At 43.8% G+C, this 21,009-nt stretch overlaps 1 protein-coding gene and 1 long non-coding RNA gene across 4 annotated transcripts; both read left to right on the top strand.

Moving 5' to 3' along the window:
* The first annotated feature begins 7,718 nt into the window (after positions 1 to 7,718).
* On the top strand, positions 7,719 to 18,659 carry LOC102399270. 3 transcript variants are annotated; one of them, XR_006546087.1, is made up of 4 exons: positions 7,719 to 7,895; positions 10,170 to 10,261; positions 13,626 to 13,735; positions 18,054 to 18,659. It is a non-coding gene; the product is annotated as an uncharacterized LOC102399270 (long non-coding RNA). The 3 variants fall into 3 exon arrangements; XR_006546086.1 differs by having other exon boundaries at positions 13,626 to 13,774; XR_003104824.2 differs by lacking the exon at positions 18,054 to 18,659 and having other exon boundaries at positions 7,722 to 7,895; positions 13,626 to 13,911.
* A 257-nt stretch (positions 18,660 to 18,916) lies between these two features.
* LOC112577707 (zinc finger protein 665) lies at positions 18,917 to 20,227 on the top strand (the record flags this gene model as incomplete). Its single annotated transcript, XM_025268296.3, has 1 exon — positions 18,917 to 20,227. A coding segment is annotated over one exon (1,311 nt), but the record flags the coding sequence as incomplete, so codon positions are not given.
* Positions 20,228 to 21,009: the final 782 nt, after the last annotated feature.

Here is a 21,009-nt window from a genome sequence, read left to right as displayed (position 1 = left end):
CCAGGGATCGAACCTGTGGTTCCAGTAGCATCTCTTGCATTGCAGGCAGATTTCTGTACTGCTGAGCCACCAGGGAAACCCCATAAGGATGTCATAAGAAGTGGCCAGAACAGGCAGCTTTTATAATTTTTGGAGAAACAAAAAACAAATTTGCAAGGAATTGACAGGACATAGAAACTTAGGCTTTGCATGCTCCATTAGTGAAGAATCTAAACAGAATCGGGTATTTGGATAGTAAATTAAAGAGTAATAAGGTGGTGGGTTCTTATTTTTTTTTTTGGCTGCTCCACGAATTTTGCAGGATCTTAGTTCCCAGATCAGGAATTGAGTCTGTGCCCTAGGTAGCGAAAATACAGAGTCCTAACCACTAGCAAGACTCTTGCTCCTTGGAAGAAAAGTTATGACCAAACTAGACACCATATTGGTCCCATCACTTCATGGGAAATAGATGGGGAAACAGTGGAAACAGTGTCAGACTTTATTTTGGGGGGGCTCCAAAATCACTGCAGATGTTGACTGCAGCCATGAAATTAAAAGACACTTACTCCTTGGAAGGAAAGTTATGACCAACCTAGATAGCATATTCAAAAGCAGAGACATTACTTTGCCAACAAAGGTTCGTCTAGTCAAGGCTATAGTTTTTCCAGTGGTCATGTATGGATGTGAGAGTTGGACTGTGAAGAAAGCTGCATGCCAAAGAATTGATGCTTTTGAACTGTGGTGTTGGAGAAGACTCTTCAGAGTCCCTTGGACTGCAAGGAGATCCAACCAGTCCATTCTAAAGGAGATCAGCTCTGGGTGTTCTTTGGAAGGAATGATGCTAAAGCTGAAACTCCAGTACTTTGGCCACCTCATGCGAAGAGCTGACTCATTGGAAAAGAGTCTGATGCTGGGAGGGATTGGGGGCAGGAGGAGAAGGGGACAACAGAGGATGAGATGGCTGGGTGGCATCACTGACTCGATGGACGTGAGTCTGGGTGAACTCCGGGAGTTGGTGATGGACAAGGAGGCCTGGCGTGCTGCGATTCATGGGGTTGCAAAGAGTCAGACACAACTGAGCGACTGAACTGAACTGAGACAGCATATTAAAAAGCAGAGACATTACTTTGCCAGCAAAGGTTCATCTAGTCAAAGCTATGGTTTTTTCAGTAGTCATGTATGGATGTGAGAGTTGGACTATAAAGAAAGCTGAGCACCGAAGAACTGATGCTTTTGAACTGTGGTGTTGGAGAAGATTTTTGAGAGTTCCTTGGACTGCAAGGAGATCCAACCAGTCCCATCTTAAAGGAGATCAGTCCTGAATATTCATTGGAAGGACTGATGCTGAAGCTGAAACTCCAATACTCTGGCCACCTGATGCGAAGAACTGACTCATTAGAAAAGACCCTGATGCTGGGAAAGATTGAAGGTGGGAGGAGAAGGGGATGATAGAGGATGAGTTGGTTGGATGGCATCACCGACTCAAAGGACATGAGTCTGAGTAACCTCCGGGAGTTGGTGATGGACAGGGAGGCCTGGTGTGCTGCAGTCCTTGGGGTCACAAAGAATTGGACAGGACTGGGTGAACCAAACTGAACTGAACCACTAGACCACCAGGGAATTTCCAAGGTTTGTTTACACAGGCATCTTGCCTGGATTTCTTATTTCTGGTGGTAAGGGCATCCTTCTACCTCCAGAGGCAGGGAATGAACCTTCCACATGAGGATTTATTTCTTGCTTTCAGGAGATAGAAAGGAGGATCAGAGTGTCTCCCTTGCACTGGTCGTTTCTTAAGTAGATTTAATTCAAAATTTGCATTGAGGCACGTTTTGGGGTGGTCCAGCCTGGGCTTCTTGTCATATGGAAAAACAGATGCCAGGGAGAATGAATATATGTATATATGGCTGAATTCCTTCACTGTTCACCTGAAACTGCCACAACATTGTTAACAAGCTATACCTCAATACAAAATAAAAAGTTTAAAGTTTGAAAAAAAAAAAAAAACCCAAACAGATGCCAATTATTAAAGATTCAAAAATAAGAAGGGAGTTCCCTGGTGGCCTAATGGTTGGGGAACTGAGATTCTGCAAGCTCCATAGCATAGCCAAAAAGAAAAAGAAAGAAAAAAAAAAAAGGAACTAATTTTTTGTTTGTTTTTGTTTTTGGCCACACTGAACAGCTTCAAGAATACCCTACCAGGGATCAAACTCATGCCCTCCCTGCAGTAGAAGTGCACAGTTCTAACCACTGTGCAATTAGGGCATTTTTACAAGGAGTTCTTTTTTCTCTTTTTGGTTGTACTCATGGTCTGCAGGATCTTAGTTCTCCAGCCAGGGATGGAACCTGTGCCCCCTGCAGTAGAAGTTTGGAGTCTTAACTACTAGACCTCCTAGGAAGTCCCACATAGGCATGATTGATCATTAACTTCATTATCAGTCCTCCTCTCTCTGGAGACTGGGTAGGAAGTGAGGAATGGAAAGTTCCCACCTTCTAATCATAGACTGGTCTTTCTGGTGACTAGCTCCCATCCAGGAGCGCACCAAGATTTGTCTCATTAAAATAAAAGACACTCTTATCACCCTGGGAAATTCTAAAGGATTTGGTGCCCTATGTCAGGAATCAAAGACCAAAATTAGAACAAAAGATGTGCCTAGTGCTCTCATCACTTAGGAAATCATAAGAGCTTTAGGTGTTCTGTGCCAGGAACCAGGGGCAGAGAGTAATAAATATATTTTCAATGATTTCACACTATCACACATAAAATATAATTTCTGTTATAACACAATATTGTAAATCAACTGTATTTCAATAATTTTTTTTAAATATATCACTATCTGTCAGAAGACATGGCTCTAAATAACCAAAGTCAGAGAGGTCTCCGTGACTTCTGATCAAGACCCTAGGGACAGGGTAGGAAAGGGAAGTATTGGAAGTTTGGGGAGCAGATGCAAATTATTATACATAGGATGTATAAACAGCAAGGTCCTACTATATAGCTCAGGGAACTATATTTAATACCCTGCAGCAAACCATAATGCGAAAGAATCTGAAAAAGAATACATATACATGTATAACTGAGTCAGTTTACTGTACAGCAGAAATTAACCCAACATTATAAATCAATTATACTTCAATAAAATAAAAGTACCATGGGGCTATATTAAGAAAAATATTTGTACCTTTGTCATTTTTCTGCTGATCATGGGGAAAAAAAAAATTTGAAGACACTAACATGAATTTTATGGTCACGATTAGATACCACAAGCAATGTATAAAAAAAGCCATGGTCAGAAGGAGACGACAGTACCTCACTGGGCACAGGTCTTCAAGATGTAGCTCCTCCAAGGAATTTAGGAAGTGACGGCCTCGCCTAGCAAGCCCACAAAACACATTTCACGCCTATGCATGTTGCACCTAAACAGGCGCGTGCGCCCAAGAACTTGAGATAGCCCCGCTCCTCGTGGGACGAGACTCCGCCCTCAAGAGTCATTTCTCAAGGTGTCTGCTCTGCTTTCCTGCCCAGATGGTACATGTCTGCCCAGAAGTTTTCTATCTCAGTGCCCCTTTAGAGCCCCTTTATTCAGGATCCAAACTTGCAGCAACAACTTGGTGCTTATATCGGTCTGGGGCTCTGATCAATCAACCAGAATCCAATCTGACCCAAGCCCATAGGAAGAAGCTGCGGGGTTCAGCCCCCTGGGACATATTAAATCGGCAGCACAAACCAGTCCCACCACCATCCCGTTTGGCACTTTATCTCCCCCACCCTTCCCCTTTCCTGCCTAAACCCTCCGACCTACACACACAAGAAAGCCCGCAGCCCTCAGGGCCTGAATCCAGCACTAGAACCGCAGGGGGGCTTGCCGGCCAGATTTATCTCATGCTGTATAAATAGAGAAGGGGCCCACAGGCCCTAACTAGAGCTGCTCCTCCAAATTTGCTAGGTTTCTACCTCACACTTCTGGCCAAGAACAGTTGTGCACACAAAGCTCAGTTGTCTCCAAAGCTGCACCCTAGAGGCGATCTCTTCCTAGCTGGGGTCTCTGGGGTTCCATAGAACTCTCAGGTACCCTCTAAAATAACTTAGATGCAGATTTACCTCTTGAATCTCTCCGATCCTCTACGTGTCCTCAGATCCTCCCTTCTCATAACTACTTAGTGGGGAACTCAGTTTAGGTCGACTTCTGCTGCTAACCCAGAACTGGACTCAGAATTCCCAGTTTCTGGAAACCGGGACACACACAGAAGGGAGCAAAGAACTTAAAGTTTGGTAAGTTTATTTGCTTTTTTTGTTTGTAACTTGTATTTAGAGAATTCCTCGAAGCATCATGTCTCTGACTCTTAGGGGCCCATTGGTTGTTTCACAAGTTAAAAACAAAATATGTGAACACAAATGGACAAAGCATCTGAAGATCATTCAGAATGACTAATCCCACCATTCTTTTTTTTTTTTTAATGTATTTATTTATCTATCGTGTGGTAGTGTTGGGTATTTGTTGCTTTTGCTCAGGCTTTCTCTAGTTATGGTGAGTAGGGGCTACTCTTTGTTGTGGTGTGAAGACTTACCATTGTGGTGGCTTCTATTGTTGTGGAGCACAGGCTCGTAGCTGCGGTGAAGTGAAGTGAAGTGAAGTAGCTCAGTTGTGTCCGACTCTGTGACCCCATGGACTGTAGCCTACTACGCTCCTCTGTCCATGGGATTTTCCAGGCAAGAGTACTGGAGTGGGTTGCCATTTCCTTCTCCAGAGGATCTTCCTGACCCAGGTATCCAACCCAGGTCTCCCGCACTGTAGGCAGACGCTTTACCGTCTGAGCCACCAGGGAAGTTGTGGTACACAGGCTTAATTGCTCCAAGGCATGTGGGATCTTCCAGACCAGAGATGGAACTCACATTTCCTGCACTGGCCACCAGTAAAGCCCCTCCTGCATTGGTAGGCAGATTCTTATCCACTTCGCCACCAGAGAAGTCCTAATCCCACCATTCTTTTCTGCCTTCCTCTCTTCCATGTATACTGAATGAGCTGCCATCACATGTAAGATCATTTTAATGATCAGTGTCGGAAACTGAAGAGGCATAGGAATCTCTATCCCTAAGAGGCACAGCCCAGCACCCAAATCCTCCTAGGGAAGATAGCCATATAACACCCAACTCTCACAGTATCATAAGGATTGAATCACATAATTCATGTGAGGTTCCCAGCACAGTCATGAGATAGAGGGTATGCTACCATTCTTGTGAACCTATAGTAGATGTTCAAAAAATAATGCCTTAATGTATGAATGCATGCTGTTTCTGTAAGGACAAATACAAACTAAAAATAATAACAAAAAAACCTGGCTTAATTTTCTTTGTTGAGAATAAGAGAAGAGACTATTCCCCCACCCTCCCCTTTTCTTAGAGCATTTCCTTTAGAAACTTGTAAGTTCTTTTCCTGCTTCCTTGAAATGTATGTACAACCTTAAAAAAAGCTAAACAAGGCTCTTGTCAATTTTGCAACCCAGGAGTATTTCCTCAAGGATCTGGAAGCCATCTCTTTGAAAGGTAAACATCAAAGGAGATAGCAAACTTACCTCCCAGTTTCTGCATAAGGGTAAGAACCTAACTTGGGCTTCTCAGGTAGCTCAGTGGTAAAGAATCTGCCTGCCAATGCAGGAGACTCCAGTTCGATCCCTGGGTGGGGAAGATTCCCTGGAGAAGGAAATGGCAACCCACTCCAGTATTCTTGCCTGGGAAATCCCATGGACAGAGGAGTCTGGTGGGCTACAGTCCATGGGGTCGCAAAGAATTGAATCAGATCAGATCAGTGCCTCAGTCGTGTCCGACTCTTTGCCACCCCCTGAATCGCAGCACGCCAGGCCTCCCTGTCCCTCACCAACTCCCGGAGTTCACTCAGACTCATGTCCATCGAGTCAGTGATGCCATCCAGCTATCTCATCCTCGGTTGTCCCCTTCTCCTCTTGCCCCCAATCCCTCCCAGCATCAGACTCTTTTCCAATGAGTCAACTCTTCGCATGAGGTGGCCAAAGTACTGGAGTTTCAGCTTTAGCATCATTCCTTCCAAAGAAATCCCAGGGCTGATCTCCTTCAGAACAGACTGGCTGGATCTCCTTGCAGTCCAAGGGACTCTCAAGAGTCTTCTCCAACACCACAGTTCAAAAGCATCAATTCTTCGGTGCTCAGCTTTCTTCACAGTCCAACTCTCACATCCATACATGACCACAGGAAGAACCATAGCCTTGACTAGACGAACCTTTGTTGGCAAAGTAATGTCTCTGCTTTTGAATATGCTATCTAGGTTGGTCATAACTTTCCTTCCAAGGAGTAAGCATCTTTTAATTTCATGGCTGCAGTCAGCATCTGTAGTGATTTTGGAGCCCAGAAAAATAAAGTCTGACACTGTTTCCCCATCTATTTCCCATGAAGTGGTGGGACCGGATGCCATGATCTTCGTTTTCTGAAGGTTGAGCTTTAAGCCAACTTTTTCAGTCTCCTCTTTCACTTTCATCAAGAGGCTTTTTAGTTCCTCTTCACTTTCTGCCATAAGGGTGGTGTCATCTGCATATCTGAGGTTATTGATATTTCTCCCGGCAATCTTGATTCCAGCTTGAATTGGATACAAGTTAGCAACTGAACAACAAGAACCTAACTTAGCAGGTGCCTTGTTCCATGCTGCAGAACTCTCTCCTGTCATAAAGATAGGAGAAGTTTGTTTTTCCTCTGGATAAAGACAATTAGCTAACACAGGTTAGTCCAATTACCTGGTGAAGTTAGGATGAACTTTTTGTGACAAATGATGCTATCACATCTTCTTATCTGAGAACGAGTTATTGTTTATCTTGAGAACAAGTATGTAAACACTTGTATCTGCTTATCTAATATTACAGGTTAGGACTTTCAGTCTGCAGTCTCAACAGATTGCCTGTGATGGACATCACTTTCTGGTTAAATACTTATTTAATAGTAAAACTGTTTCCTTCCTCTACTACCTTTGTGGAGAGGACTTCTGAGTTGTAAGATGATGTCATTTTAAATTATATTACTCAACACTGCCCACTAGCAAAAGAGCGTTGACTTAAGCCATTTTCAACTTAAGAGGAAAACATTTCAGCTTGAAATTTAAGTGGCTGAAAGTGAAGTCACTCAGTCGTGTCCGACTCTTTGCGACCCCATGGACTGTAGCCTACCAGGTTCCTCCGTCCATGGGATTTTCCAGGCAAGAAAACTGGAGTGGCTTGCCATTTCCTTCTCCATCATTGATGACACATTAACTTAAAATAGCAAAGAAGCTGTAGGGTCCATGGGACACCAAAGGAACTTTCCTGATCCAGCAAGATTTCACTTGCCGCGGAGCAGCTAAATGTGCACACAACTACTGAGCCCAAGTGCTGCAAATACTGAAGCCAGGCGCCTAGAGCCCATGCTCCGCAACAAGAGAAGCCACTGTAAGGAGAAGCCCTAGCCAAGCAAGGAACACCCAGAGCAGCCGAAAATAAATAAATAAATTTTTAAAATTAAAAAAATAAAATAAAATTCTGAAGAAGAGGATCATGCCCTGCTGCGCAGAAAAACAGTGGGACAGAAGCCAGATCCTGATTCCTCTAGGCCCCGCCCTATCGGCCCCGCCCTCAGTCGGCCCCGCCCTCAGTCGGCCCCGCCCTCAGTCGACCCCGCTCCTCTTGCTTTCAGTTCAGGCCCTGACACCGCCTACGCCCCGACCCTAGCCGGCCCCGCCCTCGCTCCGCCTGCGCAGGCGCAATTGCCCGCAAACCCGGAAGCGGAGGGAGGGGCGCTAGCCCTTGGATTTTCTGTCACGACTGGGTATTTTAGACGCCCCTCAAGCCCCCGATCCGCCACATCCAAGGTTCAGGGGTCGTCATGTACGTTAAGATCCCCTTCATCCATTCGTCTGCCCTCGGTAAGTTCCGGCAGCCTCGCGAGACATTCAAGGCCTGATAGCTCCGCGGTGGATCGGAGGTCCTCGTCTTTTTCGAGTTAAAATCGCTCTATAAAGCGGGTCTCCGCACTGGCCTTTCAGCCTTGGGTCCAGGTGACGCCTCTTGCCTGCTTAAAGGGCCTGCAGTGACTTCCACAGGCTCCGATCCTCCCCCTCTCTCTCAGCCGCGCTGTGCAAAGCTCTCATTCCCGGGGTGGATTTTCTTCTGCCGCCTGGCCGTGTATACCCGGAGGCCACATCTTCTCCTCTGCCTCCAGGTCGTGCAGACATCACCCCTCTCCTGACAGCCTCCCTATCTACGTAGCCTCAGGAGTCGGCCCCTTCCCTCCGTAGTCATCCTTTGCACTTTGCACTCACCGCGTTGGAGTTCTCTGCCCCACGCGCTGAAAGAGGTGACACGCACCCATTTGGTTACGTTCTTTGTGTTTCTTCTGCACAAAACGCATCCCACTGTCTGTGGTTGTCGTGGTGTGTTTACATTCCCGAAGCCCCACTGGAAAATGCATTTCGTGGGTAGGGGACATCTCCCTATCTCTTTCGTACCTGTGAATGTACAGGGTAGGGGATGAGAAAGACCGACAGAGAAAGGAAGAGTGAAAAAGAGAGGCTGAAATAGACGATGGACCAGGTGGATGTGGAGATACAGTCAGAGCAAAAGAGTAAGTCAGAAGAAACCTAGGTAGAAAGGCGCCTCCAAAAGGACAAAGGGAAGCAAACTGGGTGAGAGAGACCTTGATCAGGGTAGATGTGGGAACCGCAAGGGGCAGGTACCTGGAACTGAGAGAATGAGGGGGAAATAAAAGTATCGGTGCCCTGGACAACAGAGAGAGTGGTCCTGGGACAGAAAGAGGGGGAAAGAGGCGACAGGGAAAGCAGAGGGGGAAACAGAGCAGGGACGAATTCTCTGGTATTAATCCCTTCCATGTCTTCCCTTTACCCTCAGGACGAGAATCCAGACTCCACTGTACGACTTTACAAAAGGGGGCTCCGGAGGTGGGGTGACCCTCCACAACTGGTCCAATTTGAGGGAAAATACAGGCCTTCCCATCCGGGGCTGACCAGACATTGTCCTGCCCAGCGAGGTGCTGTGATGTTGTGGAGGCCACTCCCTGTGGCTGAGTCCCGTTTTCAGGGGGGGACTGAGTTGTGAGCCATCGGCAGCCAAACTCCTGGCTGTGGAGGAGTTCGTGTCTGAATCCTGAGAGGCAGACTGAGGAAGTTTATTCTATGTAGTAACCTCTATGGGGTCTCTAATGAGTGTGAGGACCATTGACCCATAAGAGGTTAAAGGGAAGAATTTCGCAGACCATTTTGGGGGTAATCTGCTGTGTTTTAAGTGGGTGGATCTCATTATTACTGCCCAAGCTTTACTGTCATGTGGGTTCTGCAGGATACAGATGACATCTTAGAAATGTTTCCAAGATGGAAGACATTAGAGTCTCCGTGGAAAACGTGGATTGTTGGAGACATCACTCTTGCATTAGGATGTTATGGCTGTGCCTGACTTTAGGGTGGGGTCCCCAAGAACGAGGGCTTTCCTGATGGCTCTGACAGTAAAGAGTCTGCCTGCAATGCGGGAGACCCAGGTTTGATCCCTGGGTCAGGAAGATCCCCTGGAGGACAGCATGGCAACCCACTCCAGGATTCTTGCCTGGAGAATCTCCATGGGCAGAGGAGCCTGGCAGACTCCAGTCTATGGGGTCACAAAGAGTCCAACATGACTGAGCGACTAACACACACAGTCCAAGAAGGAATATACAGGATCCTGGGTTGGTGGGTGTCCTCCTGCCGGAACAAAAGCTATTGACATTTGGGACGGGCTGTGGGATCCTATGGCAGAGTGTGCACTCAGTAGGGGTTTCTGTCCTGTAATATTGTGGAGGGCCCACTGGGAGCTTGTAGGAGTGTCTAGGGGACTGGGGTCAGGTGCTAGGGGTTTTCATTGGTGGGAAGGTGCTGGGGGCAGGTCTCTGGGCACAAACCTGAAGGGGCTGTAAGTCAGGACAGGATGGCACTCTTCTGCCACTCCTCACCAGGAGGGTAGCATGATCTGAAGGAAAGTATGGGAAAGCTCCCTTGCTGGGACTCTGTGTGGGAGTTGACTGTCCTGAGTCGCTCCTGAGACAGTGAGCACAGAGGACTGTCTGTTCCACGAGGTCCTACCTGTGTGTGTTTGGGGCACAGGAAGGGGGTGTGTTGATCCCAAGCACTAAACGGCATATTCTTGACACTCAGGACTATCTTCTCAAGACCAGTCTTTGCCTGAGGAAGAAACCTAGAAGAGGAGGAAGAAGAAAGAACAGGAGTCAGGCATGGCTCTTTCTCAGGTAAGGTCATATTCTCAGTGGATTCTCAATCTGTCCTTCCTGAAATGCCCTTCTCTGGACTCACAAATCGTGTCTGACTCTGAAGTGTCCTGTCTGAGTCCTCTACATGCACACTCACCTGGGGCCTTCCCTCAGGGCCTGTCGTCTCCACTTAGATCCCGTCTCCCTATGACCTGGTGACCTGGCCCTTGTGAGGAGGCTCCCCTGGGCGCCATCCTGGGCAGAGCTTCTCACCCACGGGTTGGAGACGGGGTCTCAGTGCTGTTGGGCAGCAGGGATTGCTTAGGGCCCATCTGGATGTGCTGTCTGCTCTCTGTCAACCAGGATGGAAGCCACGTTCTAATGTGTAGGAATGGTTGGAAAATTCTGGAAAAGGAAAGTGATAAGAGGAAACCAGCTCTGCCGGATTTAATAATGCATTCAAAGCTAAGCAAGTGAATCATGGTGTTTTTGGTTTCAAAATATTAATGATTCAGAATGCAGAAGAAAGTTCAGAAACAGACATCAGGGATTCAGGATGCTTCGCTCGATAATTGGCTTTAAAATGTGGAGTCAGTCTAAGTATCTAACAGGAGGTTTTAAAAAATTATTCTCAGTACATTCATCCCACAGGGATAATGGTATTCCTGCAAGGACTGCCTCCTAGCAGGTCTTTTAGGTAAAAAACAAAGACAGCGGAGCACAGAACTTTATCTTTCTCATCAGAGAGGCTATAGCCAAATTCTGGCTCCACCATTATTAATAAATTATTAAATTTTCTTTTAAGATCATGTGAGATATTTATTTATATTTTTGTGGTCAAAATTCCAACAAAGCAGCGGCTTAGGTGCTAAGATGTGAGGCAACTTCTTCTCTGTCACCATGCCTCACGTCTCATTGAGGAATCACTGTTGTCAGTTTTGTGGCAAGACTCAGCTCAAATTTTGTAACACTGCATTTCACATCATTATGAGATTTTTAGGAAAAATTCTCCAAGACATGTTTGTGGTAATCCTTTATTATGCACATTTTAAAAATGATCACAGCATGTGGCTGGAAGTGGTTTTCACATTAGTAAACACAGATACACTTTGATCTTTACTGGGACATTCTCTTAATGAAGACACAAGGGACCTTTGCAGTTTTTTGTTGACCTAGAGAATGTGTCAGTGGCTACCTCTGAGCCTACGGACTTTTCAGCAGATGTCTGAGGATTTCTTGGGCATCTTAACATGTGACTGCTGGGACAAGAATGGCACATTTGGGGCTGCCCTGGTGGCCCAGTGGTAAAGAATCTGCCTGCCAATTTAGGAGACACGGGACCGATCCCTGATCCAGGAAGATCCCACACGCCTTGGAGCAACTAAGCCCATGCAACACAACTATTGAGCCTGTTCTCTGGAGCCTGGGAGCTGCTACTACTGAACCCATGAGCCCTAGAGCCTGTGCTTCTAAACAAAAGAAGCCATCACAATAAGACGCCTGTGCACTGCAACTGGAGAGTAGCCCCTACTCACCACAACTAGAGAAAAGCCTGTGCAGCAGTGAAAACCCAGCACAGCAAAAAAAAAGAAAGGCGCATTTCATATTTTGATAGATTTTGTCAGATGTCCTCCCCTAAAGCTGCAAAGGTTCCATCCCCACTGCCAACCTGTGAGATTGCCTTCAATGTAAGCAAAGCTTGATACTGTATCCTTTTCATCTTTTGCAAATTTGGGGGGAAATCACAATCCTTTGTATCTCTGTTTTCCAACTACTTGTGAGTCAGTTTCATGCTTTTATGGAAATAAAACATGATTTTCATACTTTGTTCAGTTCTCTTTTGATATCTTTTTTTTTTTTTTGATCTTTTAAAAAGCTAGGTTTTGTAATTGAATTCTTTATACATGTCCTGGTGTCTTTCCTAGTTTAGTATGTCTTTGCTGCTGCTGCTGCTAAGTTGCTTCAGTCGTGTCAGACTCTGTGCTACCCCATAGATAGCAGCCCACCAGGCTCCCCTGTCCCTAGGATTCTCCAAGCAAGAATACTGGACTGGGTTGCCATCTCCTTCTCCAGTGCATGAAAGTGAAAAGTGAAAGTGAAGTCGCTCAGTCATGTCTGACTCTTCGCAACCCAATGGACTGTAGCCCACCAGGTTCCTCCATCCATGGGATTTTCCAGGCAACAGTACTGGAGTGGGTTGCTTGATCTTGCTTGAGAAGGCCTCACCTGGCATAATTTAAAAACACTGTCTTCTATACAGTTCTCATCTTTCCTGTTTAAAATTATCTCTGTATTTCTTTTCATATTTTTCCATTATGGTTTACCACAGGATACTGAGTAGAGTTCCCTGTGCTCTATAGTAGGACTTTGTTGCTTATCCCTAAATCATCCAGTATTTCTTCAAAGGTCTATTGCTGTGATAAGTTCTTTTTTTTTTTTTTCATTGAATCTGCTGGATTAATGTACAACATTAATACATTTCCTTAATGTTGAATCATTTTTTAAAATTAGTGGAGTAAACTCCAGCTGACTTTTGTTAATGACTTCCCTGGTGGCTCAGGTGATAAAGAATCTGCCTGCAATGCAGGAGAACCAGGTTTGATCCCTGGATCAGGAAGATCCCCTGGAGGAAGGAATGGCTACTTACTCCAGTATTCTTGCCTGGAAAATCCCATGGAGAGAGGTGCCCGGGGGGCTACAGTCCATGAGGTCACAAAGAGTAGGACATGACTGAGTAACACTTTTCAAATACCTGAGTTAAATGGACAGATTTATGTTTCTGCATATATGTGGCCCCTGATTCTGCATATATGTGGATCCTGTCATGCTTGAAGACACTGTTCATGCTCTGGCTCCTCCAGGTACTGAATATCATGTAGTGTGTAAAACATAACCTGTATCTCCTCCATATGAACAATCCTGTGTTGGAAAATTTTCATCTGTGTATTTCTTTTATTGTCCTCACAAATGGGAAATCTATAGTGATTCAGTGGATTTGATATCCTTTGCTGGAAAAATATAATAAAACTGAAAAAGTGAAAGTATTAGTCACTCAGTCATGTCCGACTCTACAACCCCATGGACTATAGTCTGCCAGGCTCTTCTGTCCATGCAATTCTCCTGGCAAGAATACTGGAATAGGTAGCCTTTTCCTTCTCCAGGGTATCTTCCTTACCCAGGGATCAAACCCAGGTCTCCCACATTGCAGGAAGATTCTTTACTGTCTGAGCCACCAGGGAAGCCCCATAAAATTAGGAACAAATAGTTACTCAAAATTACCTTACTCAAAACGACCCATCACCTCAACTGAATCAATCCTTACTGCCTCTTTCCTATTCACATCTTGTGTGAAGATAAGAACTCTTCACCTGTTTCCTCAGTGAAAATGTGTTTTTCATTTCAGGCACAGTTGACCTTCAAGGATTTGGCTATCGAATTCTCTCAGGAGGAGTGGGAATGCCTGGACCTTGCTCAGAGGGCCTTGTACAGGGACGTGATGGTGGAGATCTGTGGGTGAGGATCACTTCCCTCAAGGAGTCGGGATCTGCCCCAGTGAGTCTCTGGGGAACCCTGCCTTGCTTGGCTGAGACTAAAGCTGGGCTGACTGAAGTGAAACAGAGTTGAACCTTCCGCTTTCTTTAGATGATCACACACTCCACACTAGATTTTTTAAAAAAATATTTATATAATTTTTGGCTGTGCTGAGTCTTTGTTGCTATATGTGCTTTTCTCTATTTGTAGTGCAAGGGCTTCTCACTGTGGTGGCTTCTCTCTTGTGCAGCACAGGCCCTAGGTCACAGGCTTCAGTAGTTGTGGCATGTGGGCTTAGTTGTTGTGGTTCCCCGGGTTCTGGAGTGCAGGCTCAGTAATTGTGGTGCACGGGCTTAGTTACTCCATAGCATGTGGGATCTTCCCAGACCAGGGATTGAACCCGTATCTCTCGCGTTGGCACATGGATTCTTTACCACTGAGCCACTAGGGAAGCCCTCCATACTAGATTGGTAATGGCTCCGGAAGATGAGTAAAAACAAAATCTTATGGCAAACTTCTAAAAATAACTGATTTTGTACCCACTCTTACCCTGTACTTTTGATTTGGTAGTTCTTGGAAGACAGCTAGGTATCTTTTTAAAAAATACTCCTTAAACATTCAGAAAGAGACAGTTGGGAACAGATTTGTGCAATATTTTTTTTTCCCTTTTCCTCTTAATATTTATTTGGCTGAGCTGGGTCTTGGTTGTAGCATGTGGGATTTTAGTTGTAGCATGTGGGATCTAGTTGCCTGACCAGGGATCAAACCCGGGTCCCCTGCATTGGGAGTGCAGAATTTTAGCCACTGGACCACCAGGGAAGTCCCAAAATATTTTTCTAGGCACGCTGATGTCCTCTCTCCTTAGAAGAAAAAAGGGCTGGTGGTGTACTAGAAAATCTACAGCCCATTAATGTTCCTCTCTTCTAAGCAGAAAACTCTCTTTTTGACCTGAATATTATTTCCATTTTGGAGTAAGCGAGAGAGCCCCAGAACGTGGAGAACAAGGTGAAAAAAGTGAAAAAAGTGAATGCGTGGGGATGTATCAAAGGCATGAACACCAGAAAGACCTCAGAAGGGCAGAGAGGAAGCCACACCATTAATAATGTTGGGGAAACTTCCCAGAAGTGGGGGAGTTCTATGGGAAAACAAATGTTTATTTCCTGTGAGCTCTCAAAGGAAAAATTTTTTTCCTTCCACTAAGTTCACCCTTCCAGTATCCAGCGGTGGTCCTCTTGTGCAAAGACCAAGGCAAAATCTTGATCATGGCCTATGACAGTCTTGTGTACTTTGATCTTGTGGGGTTCTGGGAGGGCTGGTTATAAGGGGTCCTCTTTCTTCTTTGGTTTCTTTCTTTATGATTGCACTTGGTCTTCATTGCCACACAAGGGCTTTTCTCTAGGTGTGGTGGGCGGGGGCTACTCTTCCTTGTGGCGTGCAGCCTTGTCGTTGCAGTGGCTTTTCTAGTTATGGAGCACAGGCTCTATAGGGTACACAGGCTCAGTATTTGCAGCTCCTGGGCTCTAGAGCGTGGGCTCAGTAGTTGTTGGGCTTATTTGCTCCATGGCATGTGGAATCTTAGTTCCTGGACCAGGGACTGAACCCATGTCCCCTACATTGCAAGGTGGATTCTTAACTGCTGGACCACCAGGGAAATCCCAGAGCTAGTGTCTTTATCCTTGTTGTTTAGTTGCTCAGTTGTGTCCAGCTCTTTGTGACCCCAAGGACTGCAGCACACCAGACTACCCTTTCTTCATTAACTCTTAGAGTTTGCTCAAACTCATGTCCATTGAGTCGATGATGCCATCCAACCATCTCCTCCTCTGTTGTCCCCTTCTGCTGCCTTCTATCTTTCCCAGCATCAGGATCTTTTCCAATGAGTTGGCTGTTCCCATCAGGTGGCCTTAGTATTGGAGCTTCAGCTTCAACATCAGTCCTTCCAGTGAATATTCAGGGTTGATTTCCTTTAGGATTGACTGATTTGATCTTCTTGCTGTAAAAGGGACTCTCAAGAGTCTTCTCCAGCACCACAGTTTGAAAGTATGAAAAGGCAAAAGCGTCTTTATAGTCTTCCTCAAACTCTTTGTATCCTTATTGAACTGCTGCCTGGATGTATTCTCTATAATTAAAAGGGGGGAAATGGAAGTCTCCAGATAATATTCTAGAATTGTTTTCTATTTCTTCCTTAAATTCTGTCAATGTTTGCTTCATAGATTTTGGGGTTCTCTTGTTTAGGTGCATATTTTCATAAGTGTTGTAATTCCTTGATGAGTTATTATCCTTTTTTAAACATATAATGGCCTTCTTTGTCCAGTAAAAAAAACTTTGACTTAGAGTCTATTTTGTCTGATGTTAGGCTAGCACTCCAGGTCTCTCAGGTTACTGTTTTTGGGTGGAACTTGTATTAGCTTGCTTGGACTGCCCTAACAAAGTACCAAAGCTTGAGTGGCTTAAACACCAGGAATGTGTTTACTTACGGCTGTTTCATCTCCATAGGAAATTTCAGTGTAGCTTACCTTCATGAATTATCTCAGCTAGATCTTCTGGGTAACTTGCTGCAGCTCCTACATCAGCACTTGCAGCTTCACCTTGCACTTCTATGTCCTAGAGATGGCTTCTTTCTTTAAACCTCACAAGGCAACCTCAGCTAGCTTCAGACTTTTCTTCTGTGGCATCCGCTCTTCTTTCAGCCTTCTGAGAAGAGAGTCAGGGCCTTTGCTCTGGATTCAACTTTGGCCTAAGGGAATGTTGTGGCTGGTTTGTTTTTCTCTCCAGACCATTAATACTTTCTCCACATCAGCAACGTGACTTTTTCACTTCCTTATCATTTGTGTGTTCACTGCAGTAGCACTTTTAATTTCCTTCAAGAACTATTCCTCTGAGTTCACACCTTGGCTCTCTGGTGTGAGAGGCCTAGCTTTTAGCCTGTCTCAGCTTTCAACATGTCTTCGTCACTGACTGTAATCATTTCTAGCTTTTGTTTTAAAGTTAGAGATGTGTGACTCTTCCTTTGGCTTGAAAGCTTAAAGACCATTGTAGGGTTATTAGTTGACCCAATTTCAATATTTCTGTGTGTCAGAGAATAGAAATGTCCCAAGAGAGGGAGAGAGATGGTGGAATAGCCAGTCAGTGGAGCAATCCGAGCACAACACATTTATTAAGTTAGTTGTCTAGCTGTTGTTCAAGGGTCAACTGTATATATTTAGAAAAACCACTTTTATTTATTTATTTGTTTTTGGCTGTGCTGGGTCTTCATTGCTGTGTGGGTTTTCTTCTCTAGTTGCGATGTGTGAGCTTCTCATTGTGCTTGCTTCTCTTGTTGCAAAGCACAGGCTCTAGAGCCTGCAGGCTTTAGTAGTTGCAGCATGTGGGCTCAGTATCAACTGTACATTTTCAAATTGTTTTGTTAGTAGTTGTCCTGGGAATTACAGATTAAAATATCACTTTAAACAATGTAGTTAAATTAATACCAACTTAATTTCAATAGTATACAAAAACCGTGTTCCTTTTATATTGTCTCTCCCTCCTTGCTTGTCATTATCCCAAACTAGATCTCCATACATTGTCTGTCCATCAGCGCAGATGCAAAATTACTGTTGTATGTTGTCTTTTAAGTCAATAGGGGAAAAAGAGAAGTTACACACCAAAAGTATTAATTAATGCTGACCTTATATTTGGCTATGTCACTTATCATTTTTTATAGGATGAGTCTGCTGGCAACAGACTCTCTGTTTTTGTTTCCTTGGCAATGTCCTAATTTTTCCTTTATTTATTTTTAGGTGTATATTTAACTTTTTTAAAACTTTATTTATTTTTAATTGAAGGATAATTGCTTTACAATTGTATTGGTTTCTGCCATACATCAACATGAATCAGCCATAGGTAATTTTTCCTTTATTTTTAAAGAATAGTTTAGACATACATAGAATTCTTGATAGACAGTTACTTTTCTTAGCAGTTTTAAAATCTCTTCCCATTACCTTCTGACTTCAAATATGAGACACCTATTTGTCTGTTGTCAATCTGTGTGTGCACTGGTGTGGTAGTCAAAGGATATGGTTGCAGGGATTATATAAGTTTACACAGTGTGAACAATCTGGTTATAGTGTGTTTGAGAGTAGGCTTCACTTGAAATAATTTGAAATGCATGTATCTTTTATTAAAGAATTCTATTAGCTTTCTATTCTTAAACATTTATAGAGTTTGATAGAGAAGTTTTTATCTCTTCAATGTAAATATTACTTTTAGCATTAACATTCACCTTCCAACTGTAGTTAATATGAAGGCTGTGGTTATCTTTCAGATACCTCCATTAGGTTCATGACCAAGGAATTATTACAGAAGAAGTATATTAATAACAGAGAATTATACCAACCAGTGGTCTTGGGAAGATTCAGAAACCATGGTATTGAAGAATCTGACTTCAGTGAAGTCTGGAGAAATACCTTTGAATTTGAGAATAAGTGTGGATATGCAGGAAGAAATTCCAAAGGAACACTTATGGCAAATAACATAAATCTCACTGGTAGAAAAGGTGAACAAGACAGCAAAGCCAGGATTAATTTACCTTTAAAACCAAGTGTTTCTTTATCACATGAAAAGATGCTCAGTTTCTTTAAGAAAAAGTACATGTCAGTTTTTAAAAAATAGGAAGTCATTTGTAAAGAATTTGTTAAAAATAAAAAATGGCACAGTTTATGCAGGAAACAAGTACACAAAATGTTTTGAAAATAGAATTGGATTAAGTTTTCAGTCACATCTGACGGAATGGCAGAGATTTCAAACTGAAGGGAAAATTTATGAGTGTAATTAAGTTGAAACGTCTATCAAAACTTGTTCCTCAATTTTGTCACTTCAAAGATTTCCTCCTAGTGTCAAAACCAACATTTCTAATAAATATGGAAAGGTCTTGTGTATCCTTCATTACATACACAGCAACAGAAAACCAACATTAGAGGAAAACTGTACAAATGTAACGACTGTGGAAAGACTTTTAGCCATCATTCAGATCCTTATTAGCCATCAGAGAATTCATTCTGAGCAGAGACCTTACAAATGTAATAAGTGCAGTAAAGCGTTTAAACAGTTCTCAAACCTCACAAGACATCAGAGAATCCACATTGGAGAGAAACCATATAAATGTAATATATGTGACAAGGTCTTTAATCAAAATTCCACCTTACAAATCACTGGAGAATTCATACGGAAGAGAAACCACACAAGTGCAATGAATGTGGCAAGGCATTTACCAAATGTTCAGACCTTTGGCTTCATGAGCAAATTCACACTGGAGAGAAACCTTACAAATATAATGAGTGTGGCAAGAGTTTTACCAAACGTTCATATCTTTGGGATCATGAGAGAATTCATACTGGAGAGAAACCATACAAATGTGTTGAATATGGCAAGGTTTTTAGGCAGTGGTCTACCCTCAGGATTCACCGAAGAATTCATACCGGTGAGAAACCTTATAAAGGTAACGAGTGTGGCAAAGCTTTTAAGCAGTGCTCACACCTGACTAAGCATCAGAACGTACATCCTGGAGAGAAGCCACACAAATGTACTGTGTGTGGCAAGGCTTTCATCCACATTTCAAGTCTGGTGAAACATCAGAAAATTCATACTGGAGAAAAACCATATAAATGTAACGAATGTGGTAAGGCTTTCATCCAATGTTCAAGTCTTACAGAACAGCAGAGAATCCACACTGGTGAGAAACCTTACAAGTGTAATGAGTGTGGCAAAACCTTCACTGTGTGTTCAAGCCTAACGAAATGTAAAAGGAACCATACCAGAGAGAAACCTTACAAATGTCATGAGTGTGACAAGGCCTATACAAAATTTGTACAACTTACTAGACATCAGAAAATAATTACCAAAAAGAAACACATTGAATCTAATATATTTGATAATGCTTTTAGTCAGAGCTCAAGCTTGGAGGCTCATCAGAGAATTCATGGTAGAGAGGAACCTTACAAATGTAATGAACGTGGTAAATCCTTTAACTGGGGTTTACATCTCACCAGACATCAGAGGATCCATATGGGAGAGAAACCTTATAAATGTAACATATGCAGCAAGGCCTTAAGTCAAAACTCAAAGCTTAGAATTCATCAGAGAATTCATACTGGAGAGAAACCGTACAAATGTAATGAGCGTGGCAAAGCCTTTAAACAGTACTCAAGCCTCACTCGACATCAGAATATACATCCTGAAGAGAAGCCACACAAATGTAATGTGTGTGATAAGGCCTTTATCAAATGCTCACACCTTTGGGGTCATAAGAGAATGCATACCAGAGAGAAGTCATACAAGTGTACTGAATGTGGCAAGGGCTTTGGACAATGGTCAGACTTTCAGTTCAGTTCAGTTCAGTCGCTCAGTCATGTCCGATGCTGTGTGACCCATGAATTGCAGCACGCCACGCCTCCCTGTCCATCACCAACTCCAGGAGTTCACTCAAACTCATGTCCATCGAGTCGGCAATGCCATCCAGCCATCTCATCCTCTGTCGTCCCCTTCTCCTCCTGCCCCCAATCCCTCCCAGCAACAGAGTCTTTTCCAATGAGTCAACTCTTTGCATGAGGTGGCCAAAGTACTGGAGTTTCAGCTTTAGCATCAGTCCTTCCAAAGAACACCCAGGACTGATCTCCTTTAGAACGGAGTGGTTGGATTTCCTTGCAGTCCAAGGGACTCTCAAGAGTCTTCTCCAACACCTCAGTTCAAAAGCATCAATTCTTTGGCATGCAGCTTTCTTCACAGTCCAACTCTCACATCCATACATGACTACTGGAAAAACCATAGCCTTGACTAGACAGACCTTTGTTGGCAAAGTAATATCTCTGCTTTTCAATATGCTATCTAGGTTGGTCATAACTTTCCTTCCAAGGAGTAAACATCTTTTAATTTCATGGCTGCAGTCACCATCTGCAGTGCTTTTGGAGCCCCAAAAAATAAAGTCTGACACTGTTTCCACTGTTTTCCCATCTATTTCCCATGGAGTGATGTGACCAGATGCCATGATCTTTGTTTTCTGAATGTTGAGCTTTAAGCCAACTTTTCCACTCTTCTCTTTCACTTTCATCAAGAGGCTTTTTAGTTCCTCTTTACTTTCTGCCATAAGGGTGGTGTCATCTGCATATATGAGGTTATTGATATTTCTCCTGGCAATCTTCATTCCAGCTTGTCCTTCTTCCAGCCCAGCGTTTCTCGTGATGTACTCTGCATATAAGTTAAATAAGCAGGGTGACAGTACACAG

Source organism: Bubalus bubalis, chromosome 18 (genome assembly GCF_019923935.1).
Source record: "Bubalus bubalis isolate 160015118507 breed Murrah chromosome 18, NDDB_SH_1, whole genome shotgun sequence".
Lineage (NCBI taxonomy): Eukaryota > Metazoa > Chordata > Mammalia > Artiodactyla > Bovidae > Bubalus > Bubalus bubalis.
The sequence above is the reverse complement of the archived record's forward strand: the minus strand, read 5'-3'. Positions and strand labels throughout refer to the sequence as shown.